The following is a 12,801-nucleotide window of genomic DNA, read 5'->3' as shown; positions in this document are numbered from 1 at the left end:
TAAAAGTGAGATCCGAGACAAGAGCAAAACAGTCAAGGAGACGGCAAGCGTGTGGTTTTAATGCAAAGCACTTAACCTTTACTTGAAAGAAGGTAATATACATCCTGGAATTACAGAGAATAAAGATACAATATGAGCAAAAATCATTTCACAATGAATATTATCTTTTCTTTAGTGACCCTGCCCCCGAGCAGGGCCTTATATCTACAGTCTGTTAGGAAGAAACAGTGAGAAGCACACCTAATCCTGAACGGTACGCTGCCGAAAATGATCTCTATGCAGTAGTCCACATTATCAACTTCAATAACAAAAGGAGGAAGGGGGCATTGGGGGAAAAAAAAAAAACACAAGTCAAAATGTCTTCCAACTAACTGCAATGCATACATTATAAATAAAAAGTCATGGGAAGAAAGAAAAAGAGTTCAAAGAAACTACAAGCAATATTTCACAAAAGATTCCAGCCTGGCTGAAACAACAAGTGGCCTTTAAGTCAAAAAAAAAACCTGTGTCATTTTGGAGCATGACCACCGCTTTTTTCGTGTTTAAGATACTGTAGATTCGAACGCTGGTGCATGTACGAGCCCCGCTTTGATTTCTAACACTTCGGATTTGATAAAATTGCCCTTAAAATATCGTTCTGCGGAGAATGAGCAGCAGTAATCTTTTCTTCTGTGTAACACTTTAACGGGAGTGACGGAAAAACAAAAAAGCCTTCCAGCGCTCTTTCGATTTAAAAGTAAACTCGGCGTGTTCCCCTGCGCTTAAATCTACCTTTTTTTTTTTCTTTTTTTACATTTTCTCTCAAGTAACTTTCTTTTTTCACACACGGGCGGCTGCTCGTGAACACGCTCGACTCTCGTTTTTAAAAAAAAGGAGGGAAACACTACAGTAGCCGACAACTGAAGATGGAGGTGTTAATGTGGTGGTGCTGGGCTGGGGGGGGGAATTGTTTAGATCTACACGTGTTTGAAATGGTTAAACTGAGTACATGTTCTTGGTGGTTGAGCCGCTTTTGCTGGACGTGTCGTCGTGTGACTGGTATCCGATCAGGGCTTTGATGGGGATGTTGAGCCGCTCTTTGTACAGCTGCCTGTGGACACAAGAGTAGGCAGAGTTTTAGTGCAAGGTCCCCATCTAGTGGCTGAACGGGCTGTGTACATGGTGTTGTAGAATCTTCAGACATGACGACATTCCCTTAGCCTTTAGTATTTAACCCCTTAACCCCCACCTTAACCGAGCAGATTCTCTCCAGTTTGGTGTTGCTCAAATAAAAGCGTCTTGAGAAAAAGCGTCAAAATAGTGACAAAAACGAAGGTGAAAATGCAATATAAAAGCAACAAAAAGTGAATATGCGTCAACAACACAAGGAAAAGGATCAATTTAGATCAGTTTTGTGGGTCTTAGCTTTCAAATGAGGCACTGGCCTACAGGCTGTAAGAAGCTTTTAGATTTGGGTAAAGCCAAACTGGAGAAAAAGTGCTCGGTTGAGGCGGGGGTTAAGAGATGAATGGAGATGTGGCACAGGTAATATTCCTATAGATACAGACGGCATCGCTGGAGTCGCCCATATATGGTCATGTTTGAAGCAGTTGAGGGTGAAACAAAGAGGAGAAAAATCTAAACTTTCTATAATTTCTCCAAAACTACTTTAACAAATGCTGAATTATCAATATAGGTTTATACAAAGGAGCAGGAGCAAAGTCGTTCAACAGCCCATGAATACTTAGTATCATTATGTTAGCAGTGTCCGTTTTCTATCATGCTACCTAGTAACGCTACCTATGACTGCCGTTTTTTTTGCTTCTACTGAACAATCTGCTGTGAAAAAAACATCCATATGGACCTGATTTACTGATGATTTGTGTGTGATCAATAAGTTAATATTCTGCCAGAAAATGGTTAAAAAGAGTTTTCCTAAACATACGTCCTTCCTCCTCTGTGAGGCCACGCCCCCTTGTATGACGCGATGCCGTCTGAATCTATTGTTAAAATGCTTTCGAAATGCCTTCTAACTGATAACATTTCCGTGTTAGACAAAAATTGCATTTTGTTCTTGAAGCTCTCGGTGTAAGAACAAAGTTCTTGCATCTTATGAACTATGAATGAGCCTTAAACAGGCCGCCATTTTTACATACTGAGATATGTTCTTACCTTAGCTTAGACGAGTTCATTTGTACCTGTCTGGTCTTCACGCGAGCCCTCAGTCACGTAAACACAGCACAGACGGCGTTAGCCTCTCCTCCTCTCCTCTATAGCTCCAAACCAGGTGAAGATAGAAGCTACCAAGCTCGTAATAATACCAGGAGTACTTTGGCGTCCGCGCAGTAATATCTTCAGTTTACTGCGCGGACGCCGATGTACTCCTGGTATTATTACGCCTTACAATATAGTTCCCTTTTCTATCTGCTTAGAAAATCCACAGTTTAATTTTGTGTAATTATACTTTATTGTGAAACACTTCACATAACCATATGTAAATAGGGAAAACGTGGAAGAGCTTGGTAGCTTCTATCTTCACCTGGTTTGGAGCTATAGAGGAAAGGAGGAGAGGCTAAATGCTAACGCCGTCTGTGCTGTGTTTTTGTGACTAAGGGCACACGTGAAGACCAGACAGGTGCAAATGAACTCGTCTAAGCTCAGGTAAGAACAAATCTCAGTATGTAAAAATGGTGGCCTATTCCTTTAAGTCTTTGCCATTTTTGCTACGTAAAGGCAGCTAAAAAAATACAGTGGGATATAGGTCGATGAGACTTGTATATTGGTTAAAAACTGTCTCTGATAAAAAGAAGAAAGTCCAGTGATTGAAACCCAAGGGCTCTTTTGCACATTACGTCATCACGCAAACGCAGCTCATTGATGTTCCATAGGACCGAGTTACTCACCCTATCGTCATGATGGAGTCTCTGTTTTGGCAGTTGCTCGTCCAGATGGCGATTTTGTCTCCTTTAGGTCTGACGTTGACGACGGCTCCGCACACGTCCTCGCTCGCCTCGTCGAACGACTCGCCCACTAAACACAAGAGCTGCGGGAAAAGAGGACAGCGACTTCAGGGACCAGGACGATGTATGTTCACATTAGTAGTTCACATTCAGTATCGCGAGCCTCACCGTCTCCATCCAGAAGCGGTCCAGGTCGTTGTGTCTCTGTTGCTTGTTGAGGGTCATGAGCCACCGGCCGCCCAGCTTGTTCCGGTCGTCCTCCCACATGGGTTTGATCCCGTCCTGACACCAGTACAACACAGAAAAACATTTTACACTACAGTTCCCGCTATAATGATCCAAAATATATTGTACATTTGATACTGACTAATTCAACACAAATTTAATGTGTTGACTTTTTTATTGTACATTCGAGATGTTTCAGCCCATTTCAATACATTTAAGTTGAAAACTATGCAGGTTAAAGGTTTCTTGATAGAGAGTATGTTCTTGTACAGTTTTAGTTGAGTTACGTTTGCTTACCTTAAATAAACAATAATCGCAGCCGAATCCGAGTTTGCTAGGCTGCTGTATGTGGTTGTATAACCTGTAAACACAAACACATGTGGTCAACGTCAGTGAGGAAGTGTGAGCCGACCTCAAGGTTTATCCGGAACAGACGCCATTTTGAGTCAGCTGATTTTAATAAAAAAACAAAGTTCCACTTTTGGAGTCCCTATCTAACATGGAGCCCTTATGTGTGTGGATGAAGGATGGACGCATGTGTCTAACAGCTCCTTGCATTTCTGCAGAGTAGGGCTGAAACGACTAATCGATTAATCAACGACTAATCGATTATTTAAATAGTTGACAACTATTTTAGTAATCGATTAATCGTTTTCTGGTTCACACAGACTCAAATGAAGCAAAAATGACATAATAATTTAGTATTTTTGATGAAAACCTACTTTGTTTATATAGTTAGGGTCTGTGTAAATTTCATGAATAGAGCCTCCAACAAACATGTCTCTTTAGTTTACTCCATCAACACATCTTCAAGCAGCGCCACTTAAGCTATATGTGAGAATTTTTTTGGAAAAAATACAATTTTCCTACACCATTCACAGCCAAGCGATTACTCGATTAATTGTAAAAATAATCGATAGATTAATCGATTACAAAATAATCGTTAGTTGCAGCCCTACTGCAGAGGCAGTTTATCAGGTCTGTGCCAGACACAGTGACCGCTGTAAACTCTAGGACAGAGGCAAGGCAAGTTTATTTGTAGAGCACAATTCATACACAAGGCAATTCAAAGTGCTTCACAGTTGCATAAATACAAGAAAACAAGTAAAATTGATCAATTACAGTAAAAGGCAAGAGTGCAGATAAAATATTTTCAGTTATATCCATGGGCAGAGATGAGAGCTGCAGGGAAACTCCCGCTCAGTGCTGGAACTTCTGTTTCTAACTATTAACCTGCTGAAACAGCTGCCTTCGCTTTGCTCCGCTCTTACATTAGTCTACAAAGGCCAGACGAGTGGCCGCCCAGCTAATGATGCAGTGCCACTTCCCAGACGGGGCTCCAAATTAAAAATTCATGCTTAAAGGGGCTGGATGCAAGTTCGCCATTTTATACTCACTACTGCCACCTCAGGCCATATGTGTAACTGCACCTTCTATATTAAGCTCGTGCATGACGGCAATTCGGGCCAAAGTGACACGTTTTTGAGTGACCGTGCAGGATTTTAGAGGCAGTTGTGGTGAACAGGTCTGAGCTCATTCTACACATTAGGACATGGCTGGAACATGTAGCGGGAGGAAAATACATCATTTTAACATTTTTAAACTCCCTATAGTCCCTTTAAGCGATCTAAAAATATATAAATACAATTGGCTGCATGTTTTCTTCCTCGTTGCAGTGCAGAATGCACATGCTCTGGTCCACCTTAAAAGAAAGCCTTCTCGTGCTACCTTAAATAATCTTGCGTCGTCCTTTTTTACGAACGCTGAATTAACTAGAGGCGCGGAGAATGAAGCGGACTTTGGAACGTTTTTTTTGGACATTTTCCACTCACACTCTGAGTGAGCGAACTGAAAAACAGGGAAGAGACGGGTATCACGTATCTATCGCTCTGTTTGTTTGTGTCCTTCACAAAGCATGTGAGGAAAAAGGAGAGAGTCAGCCCCCTCCTCTCAGCGTTACCATGGAGACCCGTGACTCGCCACCGAATTCATAGGTGCACCATGTGACTAAATGACGTTTTCTGCTTCTAAAATGCAACAATACTGATGTTTTGTACATTTCAATAATGTAATGTAACATTTTTTTTTTTTTAAAAGCCTTTTTTCTGTGGGTTTCGTATGTGACCTCACTTTTGGTCTAAAGTTTCCAACTGTTCAGTGCCATAGGACTGGTCACCCGAGGCAGAGATGGCGGGCTGCACTGCATAACACGATGTTTATGGTGTTTATTAGTAGCCTCCCTGTTTTTTTTTGACAAGCACTACCAAGAAAAAGAGTTAATTTGTAGCCCTGTCCAGGTCAGGTCAACATGACGAAAACTAGTCTTTGTTTACATGGGCATAACTGATACCCACAAAACAATGGAAGTGAGAGCAGTTTTAGAATAAACAATGATAAAGTGACTAAATCTGTATAAATGAGCCAGCCTGCTACTCGGATTTCAGCTTTACTGTATTTCTGTAACAAACTGTATTTCTTTTACACATTAAGACATTGATGGTTTAGCAGCTTTTACTTACGCCCAAAAATCTTCCACTGTGTCGAACTTTGAAATCAGACGCAGGTTTTCTGTCCAACTTTTGCTCTTGTCATTTTTGAAATACCACAAGGCCCACCTGGAGGAAGACAACGAAACAAAAACACATTTTAACCCAGAGTAAGAAAACACTAAAGATCTACGCGAAAAGAAAAGATTCAGGCCAAACTGAAACTTTTCCAGACGCCACAGCCTCCAAGTCTAGAAACAACGACTAGGCCAGAGGTTCCCAAACTGGGGGTCGCCAGGCCTTGGGTGGGGGTCCCCAGATGACTTAAAAAAGAAAAATGCTATAGTTTTTAGTATATTTTTGAGTGTAAAACAGCATATCATTTGTGAAATCCATTCAAATATTCAAAATAAATGTTGTTCTGCCTGTAAGTAGCATTAACTTTTGTATTGTGAATGTCAATTTTTCATTGTCACAGACTTAAGGAGGTTTTGTTGAACTAGATACAAATACAAATATTAGGAAAACGTTCAGGTACTTTATCAAAAAAGTAACATATTTTTCACATTTCACCAACGTAAAACACACCTTTAACTATAATAAAAAACTCCACTGCAGTTCCATATGAATGAGAGCAACAGGAAGACACAAACAAAATGCTTTTGTTTACGACGCTGCTGTCTTTTATCTGTGGGAGGGAGGGAGGGGAGGAAGGGTGGGGCGTCCCGGGGGCAAGCGGAGGACACCGGCTGAACCCTGTGCACCCGCGGCCTGTCGCCAACTAACTGGCGTTACGTAAGGCCACGCTGAGCGGCTGGTGTAGTATCAGAGCCGTAAACACACAGGGCACTGGGTCAGGCCGGCCTCGTTTGACATTAAAGGCAGGACGCGCTCGCGAAAATTCACACAAGCCTGAAAATATCATCAACCGTCTAGTTGTTAAATTAAAGCCGCATTATGCAACTTTTTATGTGGAAAAAAAAAGTTGATATTTGTGCGTATTTCACCTTGTAGTGACACAGCGGCTGTATGACAGGTCAGCATGATGCCTTTGCTTTCTGTGACAGTGCTCTCTACAACGCACCAGGATCAACTGTTTGGAAGGTTTACACTGTTGACGGAGCCTCTCACCTGAAAACCTACAAAACAATTGATCCCGGTGCATTGTAGAGACCGCTGTGATGGAAAGTAAAGGCGTCATTGCTGACCACTCATACAGCCACTGTGTCACTAGAGATGAAACACACTTTTTTTCTGCCTAAAAAGTTGTATAGTGCACCTTTAACTTTCTAAATGTGGCATCCTCAATACATGGATGTGAGAATCCACTTTAAATTTGGCTTTGCTATTCATTTGAGGTTTAGTGTATTTTAACCCCCAGTTATTTTAAGCTTAGCTAGTGGGTTTCTGACTCAAACATGACGACACTCTTGTATTACGACATGCACTTCGTGACATTTGAGATTTTAAACAGGCAACTTTTGAAACGCATTAACTTTCCTGCATTCTCTTTATTCAACACCAACCCACAAAACCCTTTATATGATATGCGTCCTTGAATAAAACTACAGATGTTTCAAAGGCCACACACTGCATCCCTTTGTGAACCAGGCTAAACCAATTGTTCCATTTATTACCGCCGCATGTGCCTGTCATCACAACATTAGCACATGATTATTGAGAAATACGATCATTTGAACTGTGGCCAACAGCACGAGGGACGGATTTGTAAATAGTTTGGCATAATGAAAGGCAGTCCTGACTCGTGTGTAGTGAGCGATTAACAATAATGGATCTACAGCTGGATTTGTCCACAACAGCTAGATTTTAGGAGGCTGTTTATAGTCTGAGAAAACGCAGCGGTCCAGTCCTTTCCCGATCTGCTTCTGAACAAAAACTGCAATGCAAGCCTTGATGCCCAAACCATACTTCTACATACTTGGACAGAGGAAGACGGTTTAGCCATGTTTCAACTACCTTTGGATGTTGTGGCTTTTTGAGGCAAGACTGTTGTTTGACTAAATATAAATGTGAGACGCTTGAAAAGACGACATTTTGCCATCGTGGGTCAGCCAATCGGTGTTAGGACAGGCGCTGTCACATGACCGGCCTCCGTCAGTCCTTGTTCTGTGCAGTCGACATGAGCGGCTGAGACATGTTGTGTGTTGTATTGCAAAAGATATGTGCGTCCCATACCAACATACTGCTGTTCGCAACAGCGTAAACAGCTCCTACAGGTTTTCAAGTAGTTATTTAAACCAGGCATTTTCTTCTGTTTTATCAATGAAGATGTTTGTCTCTCTTTTCCAAAACTCTGGTGTGACAGAGCGCACACGAACACGGATGGGGTTTTAAGAGAACCCTAAAGTCAGAAATTAGTTTAGTTTGTTTGGGCTTCAAGGTCACAGATAGAGTCGTTATATTTGTAACAACAATATTCTCAAAGGGAGTAGGCGGAAGAAAACTTATGCCAACCCCCTCATACATTGTCAAAACATAGCTGCTGACATTCATTTCATTGATACAATTCATTCGCAGATCATGACGACAATAAAGTCCACCTAAATACGATCACATTATTAAGATGCAGACGCAGAACATTTTAGGTCATGGTTTGACAGTAGTATTTTGCTCAAGTATTGCTTTTTTACAGTTATGTTTGAATTGCTCATATGAGGTGCGAACCTTAAGTTCCTCATCTTGGTCATTCTGAAGATTTACCCTCTTCCGAGTTAGGAACAGATGTGCGGACCGTTTTTTTTTTCTTCAAAGTTCATTTTTCCTCAAAGATTACATCTTTCATCTCTGATGCTGAACATCTTCTGAATATTTGAAGGAAGCGGATTATGTTTGACTTTAAACATTATCAGGAGTTTTGAATTTGATCAAATCCTCTACTTTTAATGCACGCGACTTTAGAAAAAGAGGGTTTGTGTGATTCTCGAGTACAGTAAGAGTATTTATATGTTTTTTTTTAAAAGTATTTCCCCAGACTTCAATACCATAACTTATGAGGCAATACAAGAGTACAATAAAGAGTATATAGGGTATATAGTATATACAAATACTATATACCCTATATACCTTCACCATCTATACATCGGACTTCACATACAACACGGACAGTTGTCATCTCCAGAAGTTCTCCGACGACTCCGCCATCGTGGGCTGTGTGTCTAAGGGGAACGACCTGGAGTACCGGTCAGTCATCCTAGACTTTGTGGACTGGTGTGAGCGCAACCACCTGTGCTTGAACATCAGTAAGACGAAGGAGATGGTGATGGACTTCACGAGGAAGCCACTACCGCACACACCGCTGAACATCCAGGGGGAGGACATTGAGGAGGTGGACAGTTTCAAGTACCTGGGTGTTCACCTCAACAATAAACTGGACTGGTCCCACAACACCAACGCCCTGTACAAGAAGGGCCAAAGTCGCCTCCACCTTCTGAGGAGACTGAGGTCGTTCGGAGTGAGCAGGCCTCTGCTCAGGACTTTTTATGACTCTGTGGTGGCCTCTGCTCTCCACTACGCTGCAATGTGCTGGGCCCCGGGCAGCACAGAGCGGGACAAGAACAGACTGAACAAGCTGGTCAGGAGGGCCAGCTCCGTCCTGGGCTGCCCCCTGGACTCTGTGGAGGAGGTGAGGGACAGGAGGGTGTTAGCCAAGCTCACCTCCATCATGGACAACACCTCCCACCCACTGCACGGGACTGTAGAAGAGCTGTGCAGCTCTCTCAGTGGCAGACTGAGACACCCTCAGTGCAGGACGGAGCGCTACCGCAAAGCCTTCATCCCCACTGCTGTCAGACTGTACAATAAGACTGTGAAGTAACGCCGACTGTAACAAGTGAATTTCTCCTTTGTGAGATGAATAAAGGTTTATCTTATCTTATCTTATCTTATCTTATACACTACTAATAATCTTATTTTTATATTAGTTAGGTGGGATCTCCAACTGAGTTTTTGATCCAGGACTACTCCCAAAAAACTATTAATCGGCTTGTTCGGTCACTTCATTATTAATGGTAATTTGTATGTGCACATCGATTTTCTTATTTACAAACACCATAAGCCGAGCTTTCTTTGTTTGAGTGATTATCTATCTATGTAAAACCACTGTTTAAACCTATGAAGTTATATGTTCACGTCAACCATTAGCTGCTGTAGATTCTTTCCTGAAAACAGCAGGGCAGTATCATCTGCAAATATTACCATTTTTGTTTTCTTTGATAGTTCACATAAGTAATTTAAGTAAAGCAAAAACAACTGGACCGAGTATTGAACCCTGAGGTACCCCACATGAAATATGAGTATATGAGTAGATTTGTGAAGCAGCACATACACATAATACGACTGCATTCATGGCAACGCGTAAAGAAGGAAATTTGGTGAAGGACTTGTCTCTAAGGGAACATCCTGGAGACGGGGACAATTCTCCTGCCTGCTTCACTGTCGACAGATGGACATTTCCCACCTTGCCTCTCATTAAACAAAAAATACTAACTTTGATGCAACTGACTGGCATTTTGATAAAAAATTACCTACATTTTTAAGTTGAAACAGCCATATTATTATGTCAGGGGTCAAAGCAGAGGCCTAATGCTGACCTGCCTCAAACCCACAGGACAATGAACAACAATGTGACATACTCATGATCCCGTCAGCCTGATTTCTGACCACACACCTCCCCCACCAAACCCAGTACACCTCACTGTATTTAAAGCACTTAGTAATCCACACTTTGTATCCAACTCCTCAGCAAACTTCATCCTCACCTGTTTTGCAAAGGGTGCTTGATATCCGGCTCGGGGTTCGCAACGACTGGGCTTTCAGTTTGTTCAGTTGTTTCAGTATCAGCTGCTTTCTGTGGAAACACACACAAAAGTAACACGTTTTACAGCCGGCTTTCACAACAAACGAGCCAGGGCAGTTTGCATGACTCTGCAATACACATCCACATCCACAATCCTACTACCACCTTATAGGCCCTCTCTTTTAGGCCTTATTTGTGCTCACCTACTTCTACACCTTAGCATGGGAGTTATTATTATTTCACACGGGTAAATGAACCAGTATGAATCCTAAGAATAAAAAGCCGGAATCTTAATTATGTTTAGTGGCAATTTAAGCACTAAAGTAATCTGAAAGGATGGGCAAAGCCAGGCAACTAAAGAAAGCTGGGTACAATCTTTAGCAAAATCTTAAACATAAAGGTGTTAACTATGTTTCAACAAAAATTGTGTAAATGTGAACATTTAATACTCTGTCCTTTTCATGCACGCGATAAGTGGCTGCTGCTGCTGGTGGTGGTCACCTTTTGGACACCTATGATTGGTGATGGGTGATTGATACAGCAGCACCAGTATGAAGGATGTGATCGTAGTTGAATTTTGCTGATTGATATTTTGCGATTAAAGTGTGGTGAATATAGAGGATTACTCAAATAAGCATGAGGAATGTGGTTAAGAGCTCACAAATTAATATAGCAGTAAAATACAGATAACACAGGGGACTCATAAATGCACTGTTGTATTATTAAATAGATAACATTGCTGAAAGAGCGGATGTTATCAGTTATCCTGGGTCACAATGTCATAAAGTAGTTGTGATCGGGATTGGCTTGTACTGTAAATGAATGAAGTACAGTGCCAACACTGAGGTGGAAGTGATAAGGTTTCAGTCAGTGTGCCATTACCCATATACGCACCAACTGAAGTAGTATACTACGATCTGCTTTGGTGTCGCGTCCTATAATATGATTATACTTTTAATGCCACGTTTAAAGTATTTGTACAGGCTATTAAAATCAAATGGGTACATAAAGACCAGCAGCATTACGCAATATACGTTAGAGAGACTACAGCCACACTATTATAGCACACGACATTCATTCATTCAGTGTTTTGCCTTCAGGAGCCAGATCTAAACTATAAACACACGCGAAGACACAGATTAAACAACAACACAGTGCGCGGCTTTGTTGTTGGTGTAAACGTAATCTACATTTTCCATGAAGTTTATCATTCATTAGCCGTAGTTTTAGCAGATGGGGCTAAGCTAGCGACCAACGCGATACAACACACGTGTCCAAATCGGTTATAAAGACCGATCACGTCGTCTTTTGGCTGATTCATTATTGACAAACGTGCTACATTTTAGGCTAAAACAAGTGTTGGTGATGATGGTCAGGCGTGATACGAGCACAGCCCCGAGTGGAGTTTGAATGAACGCCGCTCCCTGCTCCACAAAGTCAGCCTCATCATCACATTGCTGCTCCGAGCTAGCGCTAACTCCGATCCACGCCGATGCCACAGCTGCGACACGAAACATGGCGTTTGTTACGGAAATCTGCCGCCGTGACGGCCGGTTATCAACGATTACAATGTTTCCTAAGAGAGCGGTGATGCGTGCGTGCGAGATGTGCTCCCTATGCGCTGAATTTCATCCCTCTCCCGCGGGTCTTACCGGCTCCGACGTTGCCATCTTGAACAGTAGAAATGTTCTGCCCGATCAGCGCCTCTGCGTCACTCTGCGCACGCTCGGTCTCCTACGGAAGCCGAGGCAGCACACAGATTTCGATGAGATTTATTTGTCTCATGTTTTATTTATCGTTATAATTATTGGAGAGTATAGACAGAACAATTTTAATTTTAATAATAAAAAAATACATTTCACTTTTTATCATCCTGATTTTTGTTGTTGAATTGAATTGGTTGTATGATTCATTTACTACACTGGATGCCCTTCCTGAAGCAGTCGACCACATTGTTCTGACAGTGGTTCAACCCGTTAACCCCCACCTGAACCAAGCACATTTCTCCAGTTTGGCTTTACCCAAATCTAAAAGTTTCTTGGAAAAAAAGCATCAAAATAGCAAAGGGAGCTACAAAGAGCAAAAAAAAGAGTGGAAAAAGAGCCGCTAAAAGTGAACAAAGAGTCAAAACAGCTACAAAAGAGCAACCAAAAAAAGTGACCGAAGAGCCACAAAAAAGTGACAAAAAAGCCACAAGAAAGACAAAAAAATGACAAAAAGGCCACAAAAGAGCAACAAAAAGTGATAATGTTTTAAATGTTTTTTTTTTTTTTTAAGTGACGGCAACATGGCAACAGAGCAACAGAGCAACAGAGCAAGAAAAAAAGTCGATTTC

The 12,801-nt window shown here is 41.7% G+C and overlaps 1 protein-coding gene across 1 annotated transcript; it reads right to left on the bottom strand.

Moving 5' to 3' along the window:
* Window positions 1-859: 859 nt before the first annotated feature.
* eif4e1c (eukaryotic translation initiation factor 4E family member 1c) lies at window positions 860-12,179 on the bottom strand. The gene is made up of 7 exons (XM_079560374.1): window positions 12,119-12,179; window positions 10,429-10,517; window positions 5,684-5,779; window positions 3,462-3,525; window positions 3,108-3,221; window positions 2,883-3,022; window positions 860-1,090 (listed from the first exon to the last, which is right to left on the bottom strand). Exons 1-7 carry the CDS (start codon window positions 12,134-12,136, stop codon window positions 976-978), a joined length of 636 nt encoding a protein of 211 aa, XP_079416500.1. The 5' UTR covers window positions 12,137-12,179; the 3' UTR covers window positions 860-975.
* Between the last annotated feature and the right edge of the window lie 622 nt (window positions 12,180-12,801).

The sequence above is a fragment of the Gobius niger genome (assembly GCF_951799975.1).
Source record: "Gobius niger genome assembly, chromosome: 7".
Lineage (NCBI taxonomy): Eukaryota > Metazoa > Chordata > Actinopteri > Gobiiformes > Gobiidae > Gobius > Gobius niger.
Note: the sequence above shows the minus strand (reverse complement) of the source record. Positions and strands in the feature narration are given on the sequence as shown.

Coding starts and splice junctions, on each gene's coding strand:
- eif4e1c (XM_079560374.1), bottom strand. Junction 3,526..5,683: donor ACAGTGGAAGATTTTTGGGC/GTAAGTAAAAGC, acceptor TTGTGTTTACAG/GTTATACAACCACATACAGC. Junction 1,091..2,882: donor GACTCCATCATGACGATAGG/GTGAGTAACTCG, acceptor TTGTGTCCACAG/GCAGCTGTACAAAGAGCGGC.